At 29.6% G+C, this 15884-nt stretch overlaps 1 protein-coding gene across 1 annotated transcript in view; it reads left to right on the forward strand.

The window, feature by feature from the left end:
- The first annotated feature begins 3441 nt into the window (after positions 1 to 3441).
- Positions 3442 to 15884, forward strand: part of LOC143348829 (muscle, skeletal receptor tyrosine protein kinase) — a 37444-nt gene continuing 25001 nt past the window's right edge. Inside the window, exon 1 of the mRNA XM_076779487.1 lies at positions 3442 to 3826. Coding sequence (XP_076635602.1) covers positions 3772 to 3826 — 55 coding nt within the window. The 5' untranslated portion in view covers positions 3442 to 3771. The remainder of the gene's footprint in view (positions 3827 to 15884) is intronic.

Consider the following 15884-nt stretch of genomic DNA (forward strand, 5'->3'; position numbering starts at 1 on the left):
AAACTATTGACAAATTTTTTAAATTGATATCTAGGTAAAATTAGCAAAATCAAAATTAAAAATTTCTATTCCTATCGGTGAATAAAATTTTATGCGACATTTAAATTTGCGAATCAATTTATAAATTAGAATCTATCGACAAATTTTTAAAAATCTGATATCAATGTAAAAGTACCAAAATCAAAATAAAAATTTATGCTCGTATGTCGGTGAATAAAATTTTGCCATCTCCGACGTATCAATTTATAAATTAGAATCTATCGATAAATTTTTTAAATTGATATCCAGGTAAAATTAGCAAAATCAAAATTAAAAATTTGCATTCTTATCAGTTAATAAAATTTTACCATTTGCGACATTTAAATTTGTGAAGAATTCTAATTTCGTAAATTAGAATCTATTGACAAATTTTTTAAATTGATATTCAGTTAAAATTAGCAAAATCAAAATTAAAAATTTGTATTCCTATCAGTGAATAAAATTTTACCATCAGCGATATTTCAATTTGTAAATTATTCTAATTCTGTGAATTAGAAACTATTGACAAATTTTTTAAATTGATATACAGGTAAAATTAGCAAAATCAAAATTAAAAATTTGTATTCCTATGGATGAATAAAATTTTATGTGACATTTAAATTCGCGTACCAATTTATAAATTAGAATCTATCTAGAAATTTTTCAAATTGATATCTAGGTAAAAATATAAAAATCAAAATAAAAAATTCGTATTCGTATCTCATTGAATAAAATTTTGCCACATCCGTCGTCGCGATAGTGATAATATTAAGACGAAGGTGAAGAGTAGCGAAGACAATTTATAAATTACAATCTATCTACAAAATATTTAAAATGCATATACGGGTAAAATTAGCAAAATCAAAATTAAAATTTTGTATTCCTCTCAGTGAATAAAATTTTACCATCTGTTACATTTCAATTTGTAAATTATTCTAATTTCGTAAATTAGAAACTATTGACAAATTTTTTTAAATTGATATATAGGTAAAATTAGCAAAATCAAAATTAAAAATTTGTATTCCTATCAGTGAATAAAATTTTATCATTTGCGACATTTAAATTTGTGAAGAATTCTAATTTCGTAAATTAGAATCTATTGACAAATTTTTTAAATTGATATTCAGTTAAAATTAGCAAAATCAAAATTAAAAATTTGTATTCCTATCAGTGAATAAAATTTTACCATCAGCGATATTTCAATTTGTAAATTATTCTAATTCTGTGAATTAGAAACTATTGACAAATTTTTTAAATTGATATACAGGTAAAATTAGCAAAATCAAAATTAAAAATTTGTATTCCTATGGATGAATAAAATTTTATGTGACATTTAAATTCGCGTACCAATTTATAAATTAGAATCTATCTAGAAATTTTTCAAATTGATATCTAGGTAAAAATATAAAAATCAAAATAAAAAATTCGTATTCGTATCTCATTGAATAAAATTTTGCCACATCCGTCGTCGCGATAGTGATAATATTAAGACGAAGGTGAAGAGTAGCGAAGACAATTTATAAATTACAATCTATCTACAAAATATTTAAAATGCATATACGGGTAAAATTAGCAAAATCAAAATTAAAATTTTGTATTCCTCTCAGTGAATAAAATTTTACCATCTGTTACATTTCAATTTGTAAATTATTCTAATTTCGTAAATTAGAAACTATTGACAAATTTTTTTAAATTGATATATAGGTAAAATTAGCAAAATCAAAATTAAAAATTTGTATTCCTATCAGTGAATAAAATTTTATCATTTGCGACATTTAAATTTGTGAAGTATTCTAATTCTGTGAATTAGAATCTATTGACAAATTTTTTAAATTGATATACAGGTAAAATTAGCAAAATCAAAATTAAAAATTTTTATTTCCATCGGTAAATAAAATTTTACCATCTGTGACATTTCAATTTGTAAATCATTCTAATTTCGTAAATTAGAAGCTATTGACAAATTTTTTAAATTGATATACAGGTAAAATTAGCAAAATCAAAATTCAAAATTTCTATTCCTATCGGTGAATAAAATTTTATGTAACATTTAAATTTGCGAATCAATTTATAAATTAGAATCTATCGACAAATTTTTAAAAATCTGATATCAATGTAAAAGTACCAAAATCAAAATAAAAATTTATGCTCGTATGTCGGTGAATAAAATTTTGCCATCTCCGACGTATCAATTAATAAATTAGAATCTATCGATAAATTTTTTAAATTGATATCCAGGTAAAATTAGCAAAATCAAAATTAAAAATTTGCATTCTTATCAGTTAATAAAATTTTACCATTTGCGACATTTAAATTTGTGAAGAATTCTAATTTCGTAAATTAGAATCTATTGACAAATTTTTTAAATTGATATTCAGTTAAAATTAGCAAAATCAAAATTAAAAATTTGTATTCCTATCAGTGAATAAAATTTTACCATCAGCGATATTTAAATTTGTAAATCATTCTAATTTTGTGAATTAGAAACTATTGACAAATTTTTTAAATTGATATACAGGTAAAATTAGCAAAATCAAAATTAAAAATTTCTATTCCTATGGATGAATAAAATTTTATGTGACATTTAAATTCGCGTACCAATTTATAAATTAGAATCTATTGATAAATTTTTTAAATTGATATTCAGGTAAAATTAGCAAAATCAAAATTAAAAATTTCTATTCCTATGGATGAATAAAATTTTATGCGACATTTAAATTTGCGTACCAATTTATAAATTAGAATCTATCTAGAAATTTTTCAAATTGATATCTAGGTAAAAATATAAAAATCAAAATAAAAAATTCGTATTCGTATCTCATTGAATAAAATTTTGCCACATCCGTCGTCGCGATAGTGATAATATTAAGACGAAGGTGAAGAGTAGCGAAGACTGTCGGTTGGCACGTGTCGGAGATTAAAGCGCAAGAGGAGGCTTTACCCTTAAGTCGACTAAAAAAGCAACGAGATTACGGAGAACCGTCGCTTCTGGCTTTCCGATAGCGTAGGTCGAGCCTTAGCAATGATGAACCATGCTCTCGTCTCCCGCGTAAATCCTTGGCCAACGTTCGAAAATGCGTGAGCGCTCTACGAGTGGCCAGTCGACGCGTGTGCGTGGCCGCGTTTCCCTGTGTACGGTAATGCGAGGGAGTTCTCGAACGCAGTCTTTAGTCGGTCTTTAGTTTCGAGTAAGCGCCCGTACAAGATAGAGGACTCTCTTCGAATTATCCTAGCGGGCCGGTTTCCTCTTCCGGCTTAACTTACCTCTCCTCTGCTCCTTCGATTCATCGTGTTTGGCCCTCAGCCCTCGGCGTTGAATTCTTGCACCGCCTCCGAACGACATAACCCCTTCGATCGGTATCGGTCGCTCGTAGTTCACATTTAAAATGTACGAATCGTTCGATCGCTGATTCCTCGATTTTCACGCAACTCGATCCACGGAAAACATTCGCGATGTCAAATTGTGCAGCCAATGCGATGGAGACACGAAGCAAAGGCTCGTCCGTGCGTTTCGATTAATCGTAACATGTGACAATCGAAGCGGGGAATATTGTGCGGACGATCGTTTCTACGATGTGAATCGAATCGTTTCGATCTTGAGATTCGAATGGGAGTGTAACACGTTCAAAGACTGACAATGGAGAATGAAGAAATGAGAACGGTAGAGCGTCGTGAGTAAAGAAAAAGAAAATCGTTTTTTGAGACCAGGGGGGGAGGGGTGGATTTCCTCCATTTTGGTTCCTTTCGCGAGCGATGGAACAACGCAGAATACCAAGAAGAGGCCTTCCCTCGGTAGACACTCGAACCGGTAAGTTTGAGACGTCGATGTTTACATAATTTTATACAATATTGATTCCTTAATATTGGTTTTGTACAATCTGATTGGTACACAGGCCAATTTTTTAAAAATAATACACTTTTTCGGCAACCGGATCTCTTTTGTCATCTTTTTAAAACAATTCTGTATTAATCCATTACATTAAATATACATATATACATATATATGTATATGTGTATACAGGGTGTTCGGTCAACCGTGGGAAAAATTTTAATGGGGGATTCTAGAGGCCAAAATAAGACGAAAATCAAGAATACCAATTTGTTGATGGAGGCTTCGTTAAAAAGTTATTAACGTTTAAAGTTCTGCCCGTTTTTAATTTTTTTCTCGAAAATACGCAAGATTTCGGGGGTGTGTCTATTCACCAAAAATGATTGTAATTGACCCCTTCAACTAAAAATAATTTTTTTAGGACGATTTGGAACTTTTCAATTTTGTTGAAAAATTTGTCTACCTACTCGAATTTTTTTCTCGAAAACGCGTAGGATTTCGAGGGTATGTCTATTCACCAAAAATGATTGCAATTGACCCCCGCAAACGAAAATAATTTTTCCAGAACGATTTGAAATTTTTTGTTTTTCATCGAAAAATTTGGGCACTTAATTAGATTTTCGGTAAGGAATTTTTTTCTCGAAAATGCGTAGGATTTCGGGGGTATGTGTAATAACGAAAAATGATTGTAATTAACCCCTGTAATTAAATATAATTTTTTTAATATGATTTGAAATTTTTTAATTCCGTCTAAAAATTTCAGTACCTTCTCGAATTTTTTTCTGGAAAGTGGGTAGGATTTCAGGTGTATGTGTATTCACCAAAAATGATTGTAATTAAGCCCCGTAACCGAAAATAATTTTTTTAGAATGATTTGAAATTTTTGAATTTAATTGTTAATAACTTTTTAACGAAGCCTCCATCGACAAATTGGTATTCTTGATTTTCGTATTATTTTGGCCTCTAGAATCCCCCATTAAAATTTTTCCCATCCTTGTCGAACACCCTGTATATGGAAAGCGATAAACAAAATTATGTTTTTCAATTATTAAGAAATCTAGTATATGTTTAATGCTTTATTTACTGCTAATATTTTTATTAATACCTCCCATTTACAGGGTTACGCAATTAATAGAGATTGTATGAATTGCTTGCAAAATTCTAGAAGATATCACGAATGAAAATTAATAATTTTAAATGGCATTCGAAGCTACGAATAACGAATAAAAACTTGAACGTTATGAATATAAATATGGCTGCCAACGAGGTCTAATGTTCCATTATTTAAATGTAAATTGCTAACAAATAATATTTACGAGTTTTGTAATTTAGTGTTAACAAATGCCTTGCAAATATTCATTCAACTTATACACCACGTGTACAGAGTATTCCCGAATTGTTTTGTGAAATGGCATAATTAACTTTACAAAACGAAGAATTTAATATATTCGAAAAATATTGGTTATCGATTTATAAGCAAAACCATATGTCTCAGGGACAAGATATAATTGACGAGGAAAACCTAATTATTTGGCACAATTCAAATATGTAGCACTTTTTCTTGCCTCATTGGGGCATTATTTACCTTAAGGGGGCATTTCTAACCTCACACTTTGAAAAAATCAATTTTTTTTATTTACGACAGCTAAGCCTCTCTTAGACTTATATGCCCCTTTGGTTGATACATAAAATGTACATTTTAATTGCACGTACGTATACATCTTATACTACTTAACCTAATCAGTCTCGATGTGTTTGCATTACTGAGGTTATTAGTGCTCATTTTGATACTTATATCTAGGTTAAATTAATAAACTTACGATCTTCGAAATATGCTGACAACAGCGACACCTTTTAATCTTTGTTCAAAGTAAAACTAGACAAGTAATTAACGAATTTGTGGACAATCTAATAATTTGTAACGCCTTACTCTTTGAAAAAATCAATTTTTTCTATTTTCTAAGAGCTTACAATCTTTTTTTTTATTAACGACATCTAAGCCTCTCTTAGACTTATGTGCCCCTTTGGTTGGTACATAAAATGTACATTTTAATTGCACTTACGTATACATCTTATACTACTTAACCTAATCAGTCTCGATGTGTTTGCATTGCTGAGGTTTTAGTGCTCATTTTAATACTTATATCTAGGTTAAATTAATAAACTTACGATCTTCGAAATATGCTGACAACAGCGACACCTTTTAATCTTTGTTCGAAGTAAAATTAGACAAGTAATTAACCAATTTGTGGAGAATCTAATAATTTGTAACGGCTCACACTTTGAAAAAATCAATTTTTTTCATTTTCTAGTAGCTTACAATCTTTTTTTTATTAACGACATCTAAGCCTCTCTTAGACTTTTGTGCCCCTTTGGTTGGTACATAAAATGTACATTTTAATTGCACTTACGTATACATCTTATACTACTTAACCTAATCAGTCTCGATGTGTTTGCATTGCTGAGGTTATTAGTGCTCATTTTGATACTTACATTTAGGTTAAATTAATAAACTTACGATCTTCGAAATATGCTGACAACAGCGACACCTTTTAATCTTTGTTCGAAGTAAAACTAGACAAATAATTAACCAATTTGTGGAGAATCTAACAATTTCTAACGGAAGTTTTAACATTGCTTAAGATGTTTTCGAAATCATGTAATCGTAATCATCTCTTAAATATAGTAGATTGTAATTTAAACCTTTTTTGAGACACGCTGCTAATTATTTGTCTGACCCGAATCTCACGAAACTTGATTTAAATTAAACAGAATTTAGATTACGACTCGCGATTACGTGAATCGCGACCATTAGCCTAATGGATCGAGAAATAAGCTCGCGTTGTGCGGTGGTACGTGAAAAATTCACTCGCGACAAAAAAACGCATCCGATATGGAAATATAACCTCCATAATTGTTATAAACGCTATAAACCAGTTAACAAATTACAATAAATTAAGAATATTGTAGATTCTATGAATCGTTATTAATCACAATTTGCGACAATATTTATTATCTCTACAATTTTTCGTCTCTTCTTTTCATCTTTTTTTTCAAGTTTCCTATAATTTCTCCTGTTTTACATTATCTTTTAATGATATTTCCTTCTAAATAAATTTTTATAAAGACTCTAAAGCTTAATGAACACAATTTTCGTTTGGGGGCTACCAAAATTGACTTGAAGAGGTTATAATCGACAATGTTAAAAACATAAAACATTTTGCAAAACGACAACAGAAATATTTACGTTAATTTATTAGTAAATTCATTAAAAAATCTAATTCAAGCCTAATGTCGCTTGAAAAATTTTTGGTGTCGAAAAACAAAGTTTTTAACTCGGAAAAGTTGATTATTAAACCTCATAGATTATCACATTAGTTTAAAATTGCTTTGTTGTTTGGTTCTTGTCATATTCGAGCTATAATTTATATCACAAGACTTGTATTTATGTTTGACTCGCTATATGGACCATGAGTTTGATTCGATATAAGAACGTAAGAAGTGATTCACTTCACGCTATTGCGCCACAGAAGGTAGCTCTTGCGACAATTTCCGTTTATTTTAGACAAAATTGACTCAAAAATAAAGTCTTGTATAAAACAAAAATTATTTTCTAACGTTTTCTTCTGATTTTTATAACTCTGTCGGAAATGTTTCTCATTCCCATGTTGGCTAACATGCACGTTTGGAAATATTTCTCGTTTCCATGTTGACAAACATGCACGCCATCTTTCGTCGAGTATACAGTTGAAGAGTAGTACTATGTATACGATTTGTGCAATGTTATAAATATAACCTAAAAAGTGTATGCGTCGTTTATCATACATGTGTGTTTATTTAAATCCTATAACCTCTGATACAGGTTATGGGCCCAGCAAACTTGATAGATGAATCATTTCTTGCAAACTCTTTGTGTCTCTTATATTTTTAATTTTCTTTTTTTTTAACAATTCTTCCTCGTATTTCGAGATTATTATTCCCACTTGCATTTTTTTTTGTTAAATTTCTGATCTTCGTTAATTTTATCTTATCGTTATATTTTCGAACGAACTTTTTTAAAATGAACGTAGAAGCACCAGTAATTTACACACGAATCTCACAGAGAACTCGACATTGGTAAAAATTTATATTGGACAGTGGTTCGAGTTGAAACGTTCGAACGATAAACTGAGTTTCACGCGTATCAGTATCGGGAACAAACGGCAACTAATTCTAAAAAGAGAAACTGGCATAAAAACTAATCCTGTTTTTCTGACTTTTAACTTATCTTCAATATCGACGCGTTCGACCTATCGATAACACTAACCCGAGAACGATAACATCGTGCACTGTATTCGAGTTTTCAAAGCAACAACAAACAATTCATTTTATGGTTACACATTGATGTAAACAAACACGCCATTTATATTATAAATAGTACACTGATATAATGATTTGTATAAAATATACATGTATTGCATAAATACATTAAATAAATAAATAAATAAAAAAATGATATAACATAATAAATAAATAATTAAAATTAAAAAAATTGATTACAAAATTAAAATTTAATTCATTAAAAAGTATTACAAATTTAATGATTATTTCGTAAATAGAAATTTTACGCATAATCAGTTTAAATAAAGCTGTAGGAATCTCTTTTCTTACAAACTAGCAAAAGCATCAACTTTTTGAATTAAACAATCCAAGGAGGGCTAACTTAACAAATTCTTTTCAATTGTTGAGATTTATGAAACATTGGAACTCTTATTTTTCGAACATAAAATGTAATAATATGTTTGTCACAATGCGAATGGACAAATTTAGAAAAATCCGTTAATGGATTCCAAAGAGGTTAGGTTACGAACGGTTGCATATTACTACTGTTTCAAACCGACAATAATTAAACTCCATTGTTCCAATGTTTTTCGAACATAAAATGTAATAATATGTTTGTCACAAAGCGAATGGACAAATTTAGAAAAATCCATTAATGGATTCCAAAGAGGTTAGGTTACGAACACTTGCATATTACTATTGTTTCAAATCAATAATAATTAACCTCTCACTCTTGAAACATAAACTGTAACAATATGTCTGTCGTGAAGCAAATGGACAAATTTAGAAAAATCCGTTAATGGATTCCAAAGAGGTTAGGTTATGAACAGTTGTATATTACTACTGTTTCAAATCGACAATAATTAACCTCCATTGTTCCAATGTTTTTCGAACATAAAATGTAATAATATGTTTGTCACAAAGCGAATGGACAAATTTAGAAAAATCCGTTAATGGATTCCAAAGAGGTTAGGTTACGAACAGTTGTACATTACTATTGTTTCAAACCAACAATAATTAACCTCTTATTTTTGGAACATAAAATATAACAATATGTCTGTCGTTAAGCAAATGGACAAATTTAGAAAAATCCGTTAATGGATTCCAAAGAGGTTAGGTTACGAACGCTTGCATATTACTATTGTTTCAAACCAACAATATTAAACCTCTTATTTTTGGAACATAAAATGTAACAATATGTCTGTTGCAAAGAGAATTGACAAATTTAGAAAAATCCGTTAATGGATTCCAAAGAGGTTAGGTTACGAACGCTTGCATATTACTATTGTTTCAAACCAACAATATTAAACCTCTTATTTTTGGAACATAAAATGTAACAAAATGTCTGTCGTGAAGCAAATGGACAAATTTAGAAAAATCCGTTAATGGATTCCAAAGAGGTTAGGTTACGAACAGTTGTATATTACAATTGTTTCAAACCAACAATAACTAACCTCTTATTTTTGGAACATAAAATATAACAATATGTCTGTCGTCAAGCGAATGGACAAATTTTAAAAAATCCGTTAATGGATTCCAAAGAGGTTAGGTTAAGAACGGTTGTATATTACTATTGTTTCTAATCAACAATAATTAACTTCTTATTCTTGAAACATAATATGTAACAATATGTCTGCCGTGAAACAAATGGATAAATTTAGAAAAATCCGTTAATGGATTCCAAAGAGGTTAGGTTACCAACAATTGTATGTTACTATTGTTTCTATTCAACAATAATTAACGTCCATTGTTCCAATGTTTTTCGAACATAAAATGTAACAATATGTCTGTCGTGAAGCAAATGGACAAATTTAGAAAAATCCGTTAATGATTCCAGAGAGGTTAGGTTACAAACACTTGCATATTACTATTGTTTCAAATCAACAATAATTAACCTCTCATTCTTGAAACATAAAATGTAACAATATGTCTGTTGCAAAGAGAATTGACAAATTTAGAAAAATCTAATAGATTCCATAGAGGTTAGGTTACGAACACTTGCATATTACTATTGTTTCAAATCAACAATAATTAACCTCTCATTCTTGAAACATAAACTGTAACAATATGTCTGTCGTGAAGCAAATGGACGAATTTAGAAAAATCCGTTAATGGATTCCAAAGAGGTTAGGTTACGAACGGTTGTATATTACTATTGTTTCTATTCAACAATAATTAACCTCCATTGTTCCAATGTTTTTCGAACATAAAATGTAATAATATGTTTGTCACAAAGCGAATTGACAAATTTAGAAAAATTTGTTAATAGATTCCATAGAGGTTAGGTTACGAACACTTGCATATTACTATTGTTTCAAATCAACAATAATTAACCTCTCATTCTATAAAACATAATACGTAACAATATATCTGTCATGAAGCAAATGGATAAATTTAGAAAAATTCGTTATTTGATTCCAAAGAGGTTAGGTTACGAACAGTTGCATACTAATATTGTTTCAAACCAACAATAATTAACCTCTCATTCTTGAAACATAATACGTAACAATATATCTGTCGTGAAGCAAATGGACAAATTTAGAAAAATCCGTTAATGGATTCCAAAGAGGTTAGGTTACGAACGCTTGTATATTATTATTGTTTCAAATCGACAATAATTAACCTCCATTGTTCCAATGTTTTTCGAACATAAAATGTAATAATATGTCTGTCGTGAAGCAAATGGACAAAAGAAAAATCCGTTAATGGATTCCAAAGAGGTTAGGTTTACGAACGATTGTTTATTACTATTGTTTCGGGCGTGAAAATATTTGAGCACGACTCTTTCATGACGTTTCATGTTTCAAGAGTTTCAATGTTGAGATTCAATCTCGTTTTTTTGTTTGTTGAGACAATTGACAGAGAAATTTTAATTTTACAAGTATAGATACAATCATTAAATAAATAAAAGCATTATAAAATTCGATAAACTTATTTTATCAAAAGTTTCGTACTCAGTTCGATTTTATACCATCTTTCGAAGCAAGATTTATCTTAATTAACGTGCCAACAGTTTTTCTTGTTTGTTGTTGCCAAAGTAAAAATACATTTCCGATAAAACTTCCCTAAACAAGTGTCTCGATATTATTTCGCCATCGCGGTCTTTTAAAAATAATTTAATATCTCGACCAACTCGATAATTAAGCTGCTCTCCCTCGTCGGTTGTGAATCGTGCGTTTCAGAGGAAGAACCGTACGTACACATAATGCTTCTATTGTAGTTTCTGCCCTAAATCTTGGACTTGCAAAAGAACGTGGTTGGTTACGTTTGCATCTTCTGCAATATATATATTTACAAAAGTGTTAAAATTATGTACAGTAAACATTTTGTTAGCGTTATTAATTAAGTCTGAGTCGTTGTTTCTGTTTTTTTTTCTAAATACTATTTAAAGTTGCATCGACTAAAATAGAAGAAGAAAAACACTGTACAGAAACATTGTATACAACAAATTACAATTTGGGAAAAATTTGAGGAAGAAATGAAAATTCTATAAAATTAACAATTTTTCTCACCTCTGATAGTTCTTAAACTCTGAGGATATTGAAGATGACGATACGGAAATGATTAACAATATTGTGAATCAACAAAAGGAAGAAAATAAAGAGGAGAGAATTATTTAAAATAAATAGAGAGGAGGTTATGTTATCTAGATGTTATCTAAACTTATTGGGAATCATAGTATCATGTCATGATGATTAACATATACAGGGTGTTCCTGAAAGATATGTTTAAGCACCAGGTAATCCTCATAAAAAAATATGGAAAAAAATGCTAATGCAAAAATATGAAAATTATGTTATTCTGCATTTTTTCATATTTTTTTACGAGGAACCATCTAGTGACTGCTTGTGTACATATCTTTCAAGGACACCCTGTATAGTCTCGTTTAAGATAAACGATGACCCTTGAAATTTCGAAAAGTCAAACTATATTTGCAACAATATTTGCCTCTTTAAATAATTGTTTTCTATCGTCAGGAGTAAACAAGATATTTCAGACATTCGAGTTAAGCAGAACACCCTGAGTATTGTGGCTAAAAAATATTTATATTAATATTCGCGTATTTGTATAGCAATTGTTGGGAAATAATTTCTTAACAATTGGCAACATTGACACGCGGTGTTGAAGCAGTCTTATAAAGAGTAAAATTTTGTATCCATCTCTAATTAACCAATCCTTTTAGATTTTGTTAAAATTCAATCTTTTTTAATTATCTTCACGTTTAAAGCATATGAAATATATATTACTTAATTATTCGATAGGTGCCAAACTAACAATAATTAACCTCCATTGTTCCAATGTTTTTCGAACATAAAATGTAACAATATGTCTGTCGTGAAACGCATGGACAAATTTAGAAAAATCTGTTAATAGATTCCAAAGAGGTTAGGTTACGAACACTTGTATATTACTATTGTTTCAAACCAACAATAATTAACCTCTTATTTTTGGAACATAAAATGTAACAAAATATCTGATGCAAAGCGAATGGACAAATGTAGAAAAATTCGTTAATAGATTCCAAAGAGGTTAGGTTACAAACAGTTTTACATTACTATTGTTTCTAATCAACAATAATTAACCTCTTATTTTTGGAACATAAAATGTAACAAAATATCTGATGCAAAGCGAATGGACAAATTTAGAAAAATCTGTTAATAGATTCCAAAGAGGTTAGGTTACGAACACTTGTATATTACTATTGTTTCAAACCAACAATAATTAACCTCTTATTGTTGGAACATAATATGTAACAAAATATCTGATGCAAAGCAAATGGACAAATTTAGAAAAATCCGTTAATGTATTCCAAAGAGGTTAGGTTTCGAACACTTGCATATTACTATTGTTTCAAACCAACAATAATTAACCTCTCATTCTTGAAACATAAACTGTAACAATATGTCTGTCGTGAAACAAATGGACAAATTTAGAAAAATCTGTTAATAGATTCCAAAGTGGTTAGGTTACGAACAGTTTTATAATACTATTGTTTCTAATCAACAATAATTAACCTCTTATTGTTGGAACATAATATGTAACAAAATATCTGATGCAAAGCGAATGGACAAATTTAGAAAAATCCGTTAATGTATTCCAAAGAGGTTAGGTTTCGAACACTTGCATATTACTATTGTTTCAAACCAACAATAATTAACCTCTCATTCTTGAAACATAAACTGTAACAATATGTCTGTCGTGAAACAAATGGACAAATTTAGAAAAATCTGTTAATAGATTCCAAAGTGGTTAGGTTACGAACAGTTTTATAATACTATTGTTTCTAATCAACAATAATTAACCTCTTATTGTTGGAACATAATATGTAACAAAATATCTGATGCAAAGCGAATGGACAAATTTAGAAAAATCCGTTAATGTATTCCAAAGAGGTTAGGTTTCGAACACTTGTATATTACTATTGTTTCAAACCAACAATAATTAACCTCTCATTCTTGAAACATAAACTGTAACAATATGTCTGTCGTGAAACAAATGGACAAATTTAGAAAAATCTGTTAATAGATTCCAAAGAGGTTAGGTTACGAACAGTTGTATATTACTATTGTTTCTAATCAACAATAATTAACCTCTTATTCTTGAAACATAAAATGTAACAATATGTCTGTTGCAAAGAGAATTGACAAATTTAGAAAAATCAGTTAATGGATTCCAAATAGGTTAGGTTACAAACAGTTTTACATTACTATTGTTTCAAACCAACAATAATTAACCTCTCATTCTTGAAACATAAACTGTAACAATATGTCTGTCGTGAAGGAAATGGACAAATTTATAAAAATCCGTTAATGGATTCCAAAGAGGTTAGGTTACGAACAGTTTTATATTACTATTGTTTCAAACCAACAATAATTAACCTCTTATTATTGGAACATAATATGTAACAATATGTTTGTCGTGAAACGCATGGACAAATTTAGAAAAATCTGTTAATAGATTCCAAAGAGGTTAGGTTACGAACACTTGCATATTACTATTGTTTCAAACCAACAATAATTAACCTCTTATTTTTGGAACATAAAATGTAACAAAATATCTGATGCAAAGCGAATGGACAAATGTAGAAAAATTCGTTAATAGATTCCAAAGAGGTTAGGTTACAAACAGTTTTACATTACTATTGTTTCTAATCAACAATAATTAACCTCTTATTTTTGGAACATAAAATGTAACAAAATATCTGATGCAAAGCGAATGGACAAATTTAGAAAAATCTGTTAATAGATTCCAAAGAGGTTAGGTTACGAACACTTGTATATTACTATTGTTTCAAACCAACAATAATTAACCTCTCATTCTTGAAACATAAAATATAACAATATATCTATCGTGAAGCAAATGGACAAATTTGGAAAAATCCGTTAATAGATTCCAAAGTGGTTAGGTTAGGAACATTGTTATATTACTATTGTTTCTAATCAACAATAATTAACTTCTTATTCTTGAAACATAATATGTAACAATATGTGTGTCGCAAAGCAAATGGACAAATTTAGAAAAATCCATTAATGATTCCAAAGTGGTTAGGTTACGAACAGTTTTATAATACTATTGTTTCTAATCAACAATAATTAACCTCTCATTCTTGAAACATAAAATATAACAATATCTCTGTCGCAAAGCGAATGGACAAATTTATAAAAATCCGTTAATGTATTCCAAAGAGGTTAAGTTTCGAACACTTGCATATTACTATTGTTTCAAACCAACAATAATTAACCTCTTATTCTTGAAACATAAAATATAACAATATGTCTGTCGTGAAGCAAATGGACAAATTTAGAAAAATCCGTTAATAGATTCCAAAGAGGTTAGGTTACAAACAGTTTTACATTACTATTGTTTCAAACCAAAAATAATTAACCTCTCATTCTTGAAATATAAACTGTAACAATATGTCTGTCGTGAAGCAAATAGACAAATTTAGAAAAATCCATTAATGATTCCAAAGAGGTTAGGTTACAAACAGTTGCATATTACTATTGTTTCTAATCAACAATAATTAACCTCTCATTCTTGAAACATAAACTGTAACAATATGTCTGTCGTGAAACAAATGGACAAATCTATAAAAATCCGTTAATGTATTCCAAAGAGGTTAGGTTACGAACGGTTGGATATTACTATTGTTTCGGGCGTGTAAATATTTGAGCACGACCCTGAGCTTAATAATAAGTCGCAGTAAGAGTAATATCCTCGCAGCTTTGCATCAAAGTGGGTACGATATCAGAGGTCATTTGTTCACCCATCAACTTCCACATACCATGAATAACGACAAAGTGCAGAGGTCATCAATAATGTAGGTAATAATAATATACTTTATAAGAAAGGGCGTTTCAAACTTGGACAGCGCGATCGTTGGATCCTTCTTGGAATAATCGTCTCTAAGATGTTCGTAATCAGCGGCCATTGCGTTTAGCTTCGAGAAGGTTTAATACCGTTGACGGAATTTGAATAACAACGCTACTAAGGCCGAATCGACGTTGATTGGAGGATACTTCTTCCTGTGTGGACCAATTAACATATTTGTTGCCATGGTGGTCACCGGTGACCGACACTTTGGATTTAAAACTTGTATAATTGTAATTAACGCTACTTTAATTTGGAATATTATAAAATAACTTTACCATTGAATTGTCGAATATTTCTACATTTCTGTAATTTTAATAAACGTTTCGGACATCTTTAAACTTGA

The sequence above is a fragment of the Colletes latitarsis genome, chromosome 12 (genome assembly GCF_051014445.1).
Source record: "Colletes latitarsis isolate SP2378_abdomen chromosome 12, iyColLati1, whole genome shotgun sequence".
NCBI classification, from domain to species: domain Eukaryota; kingdom Metazoa; phylum Arthropoda; class Insecta; order Hymenoptera; family Colletidae; genus Colletes; species Colletes latitarsis.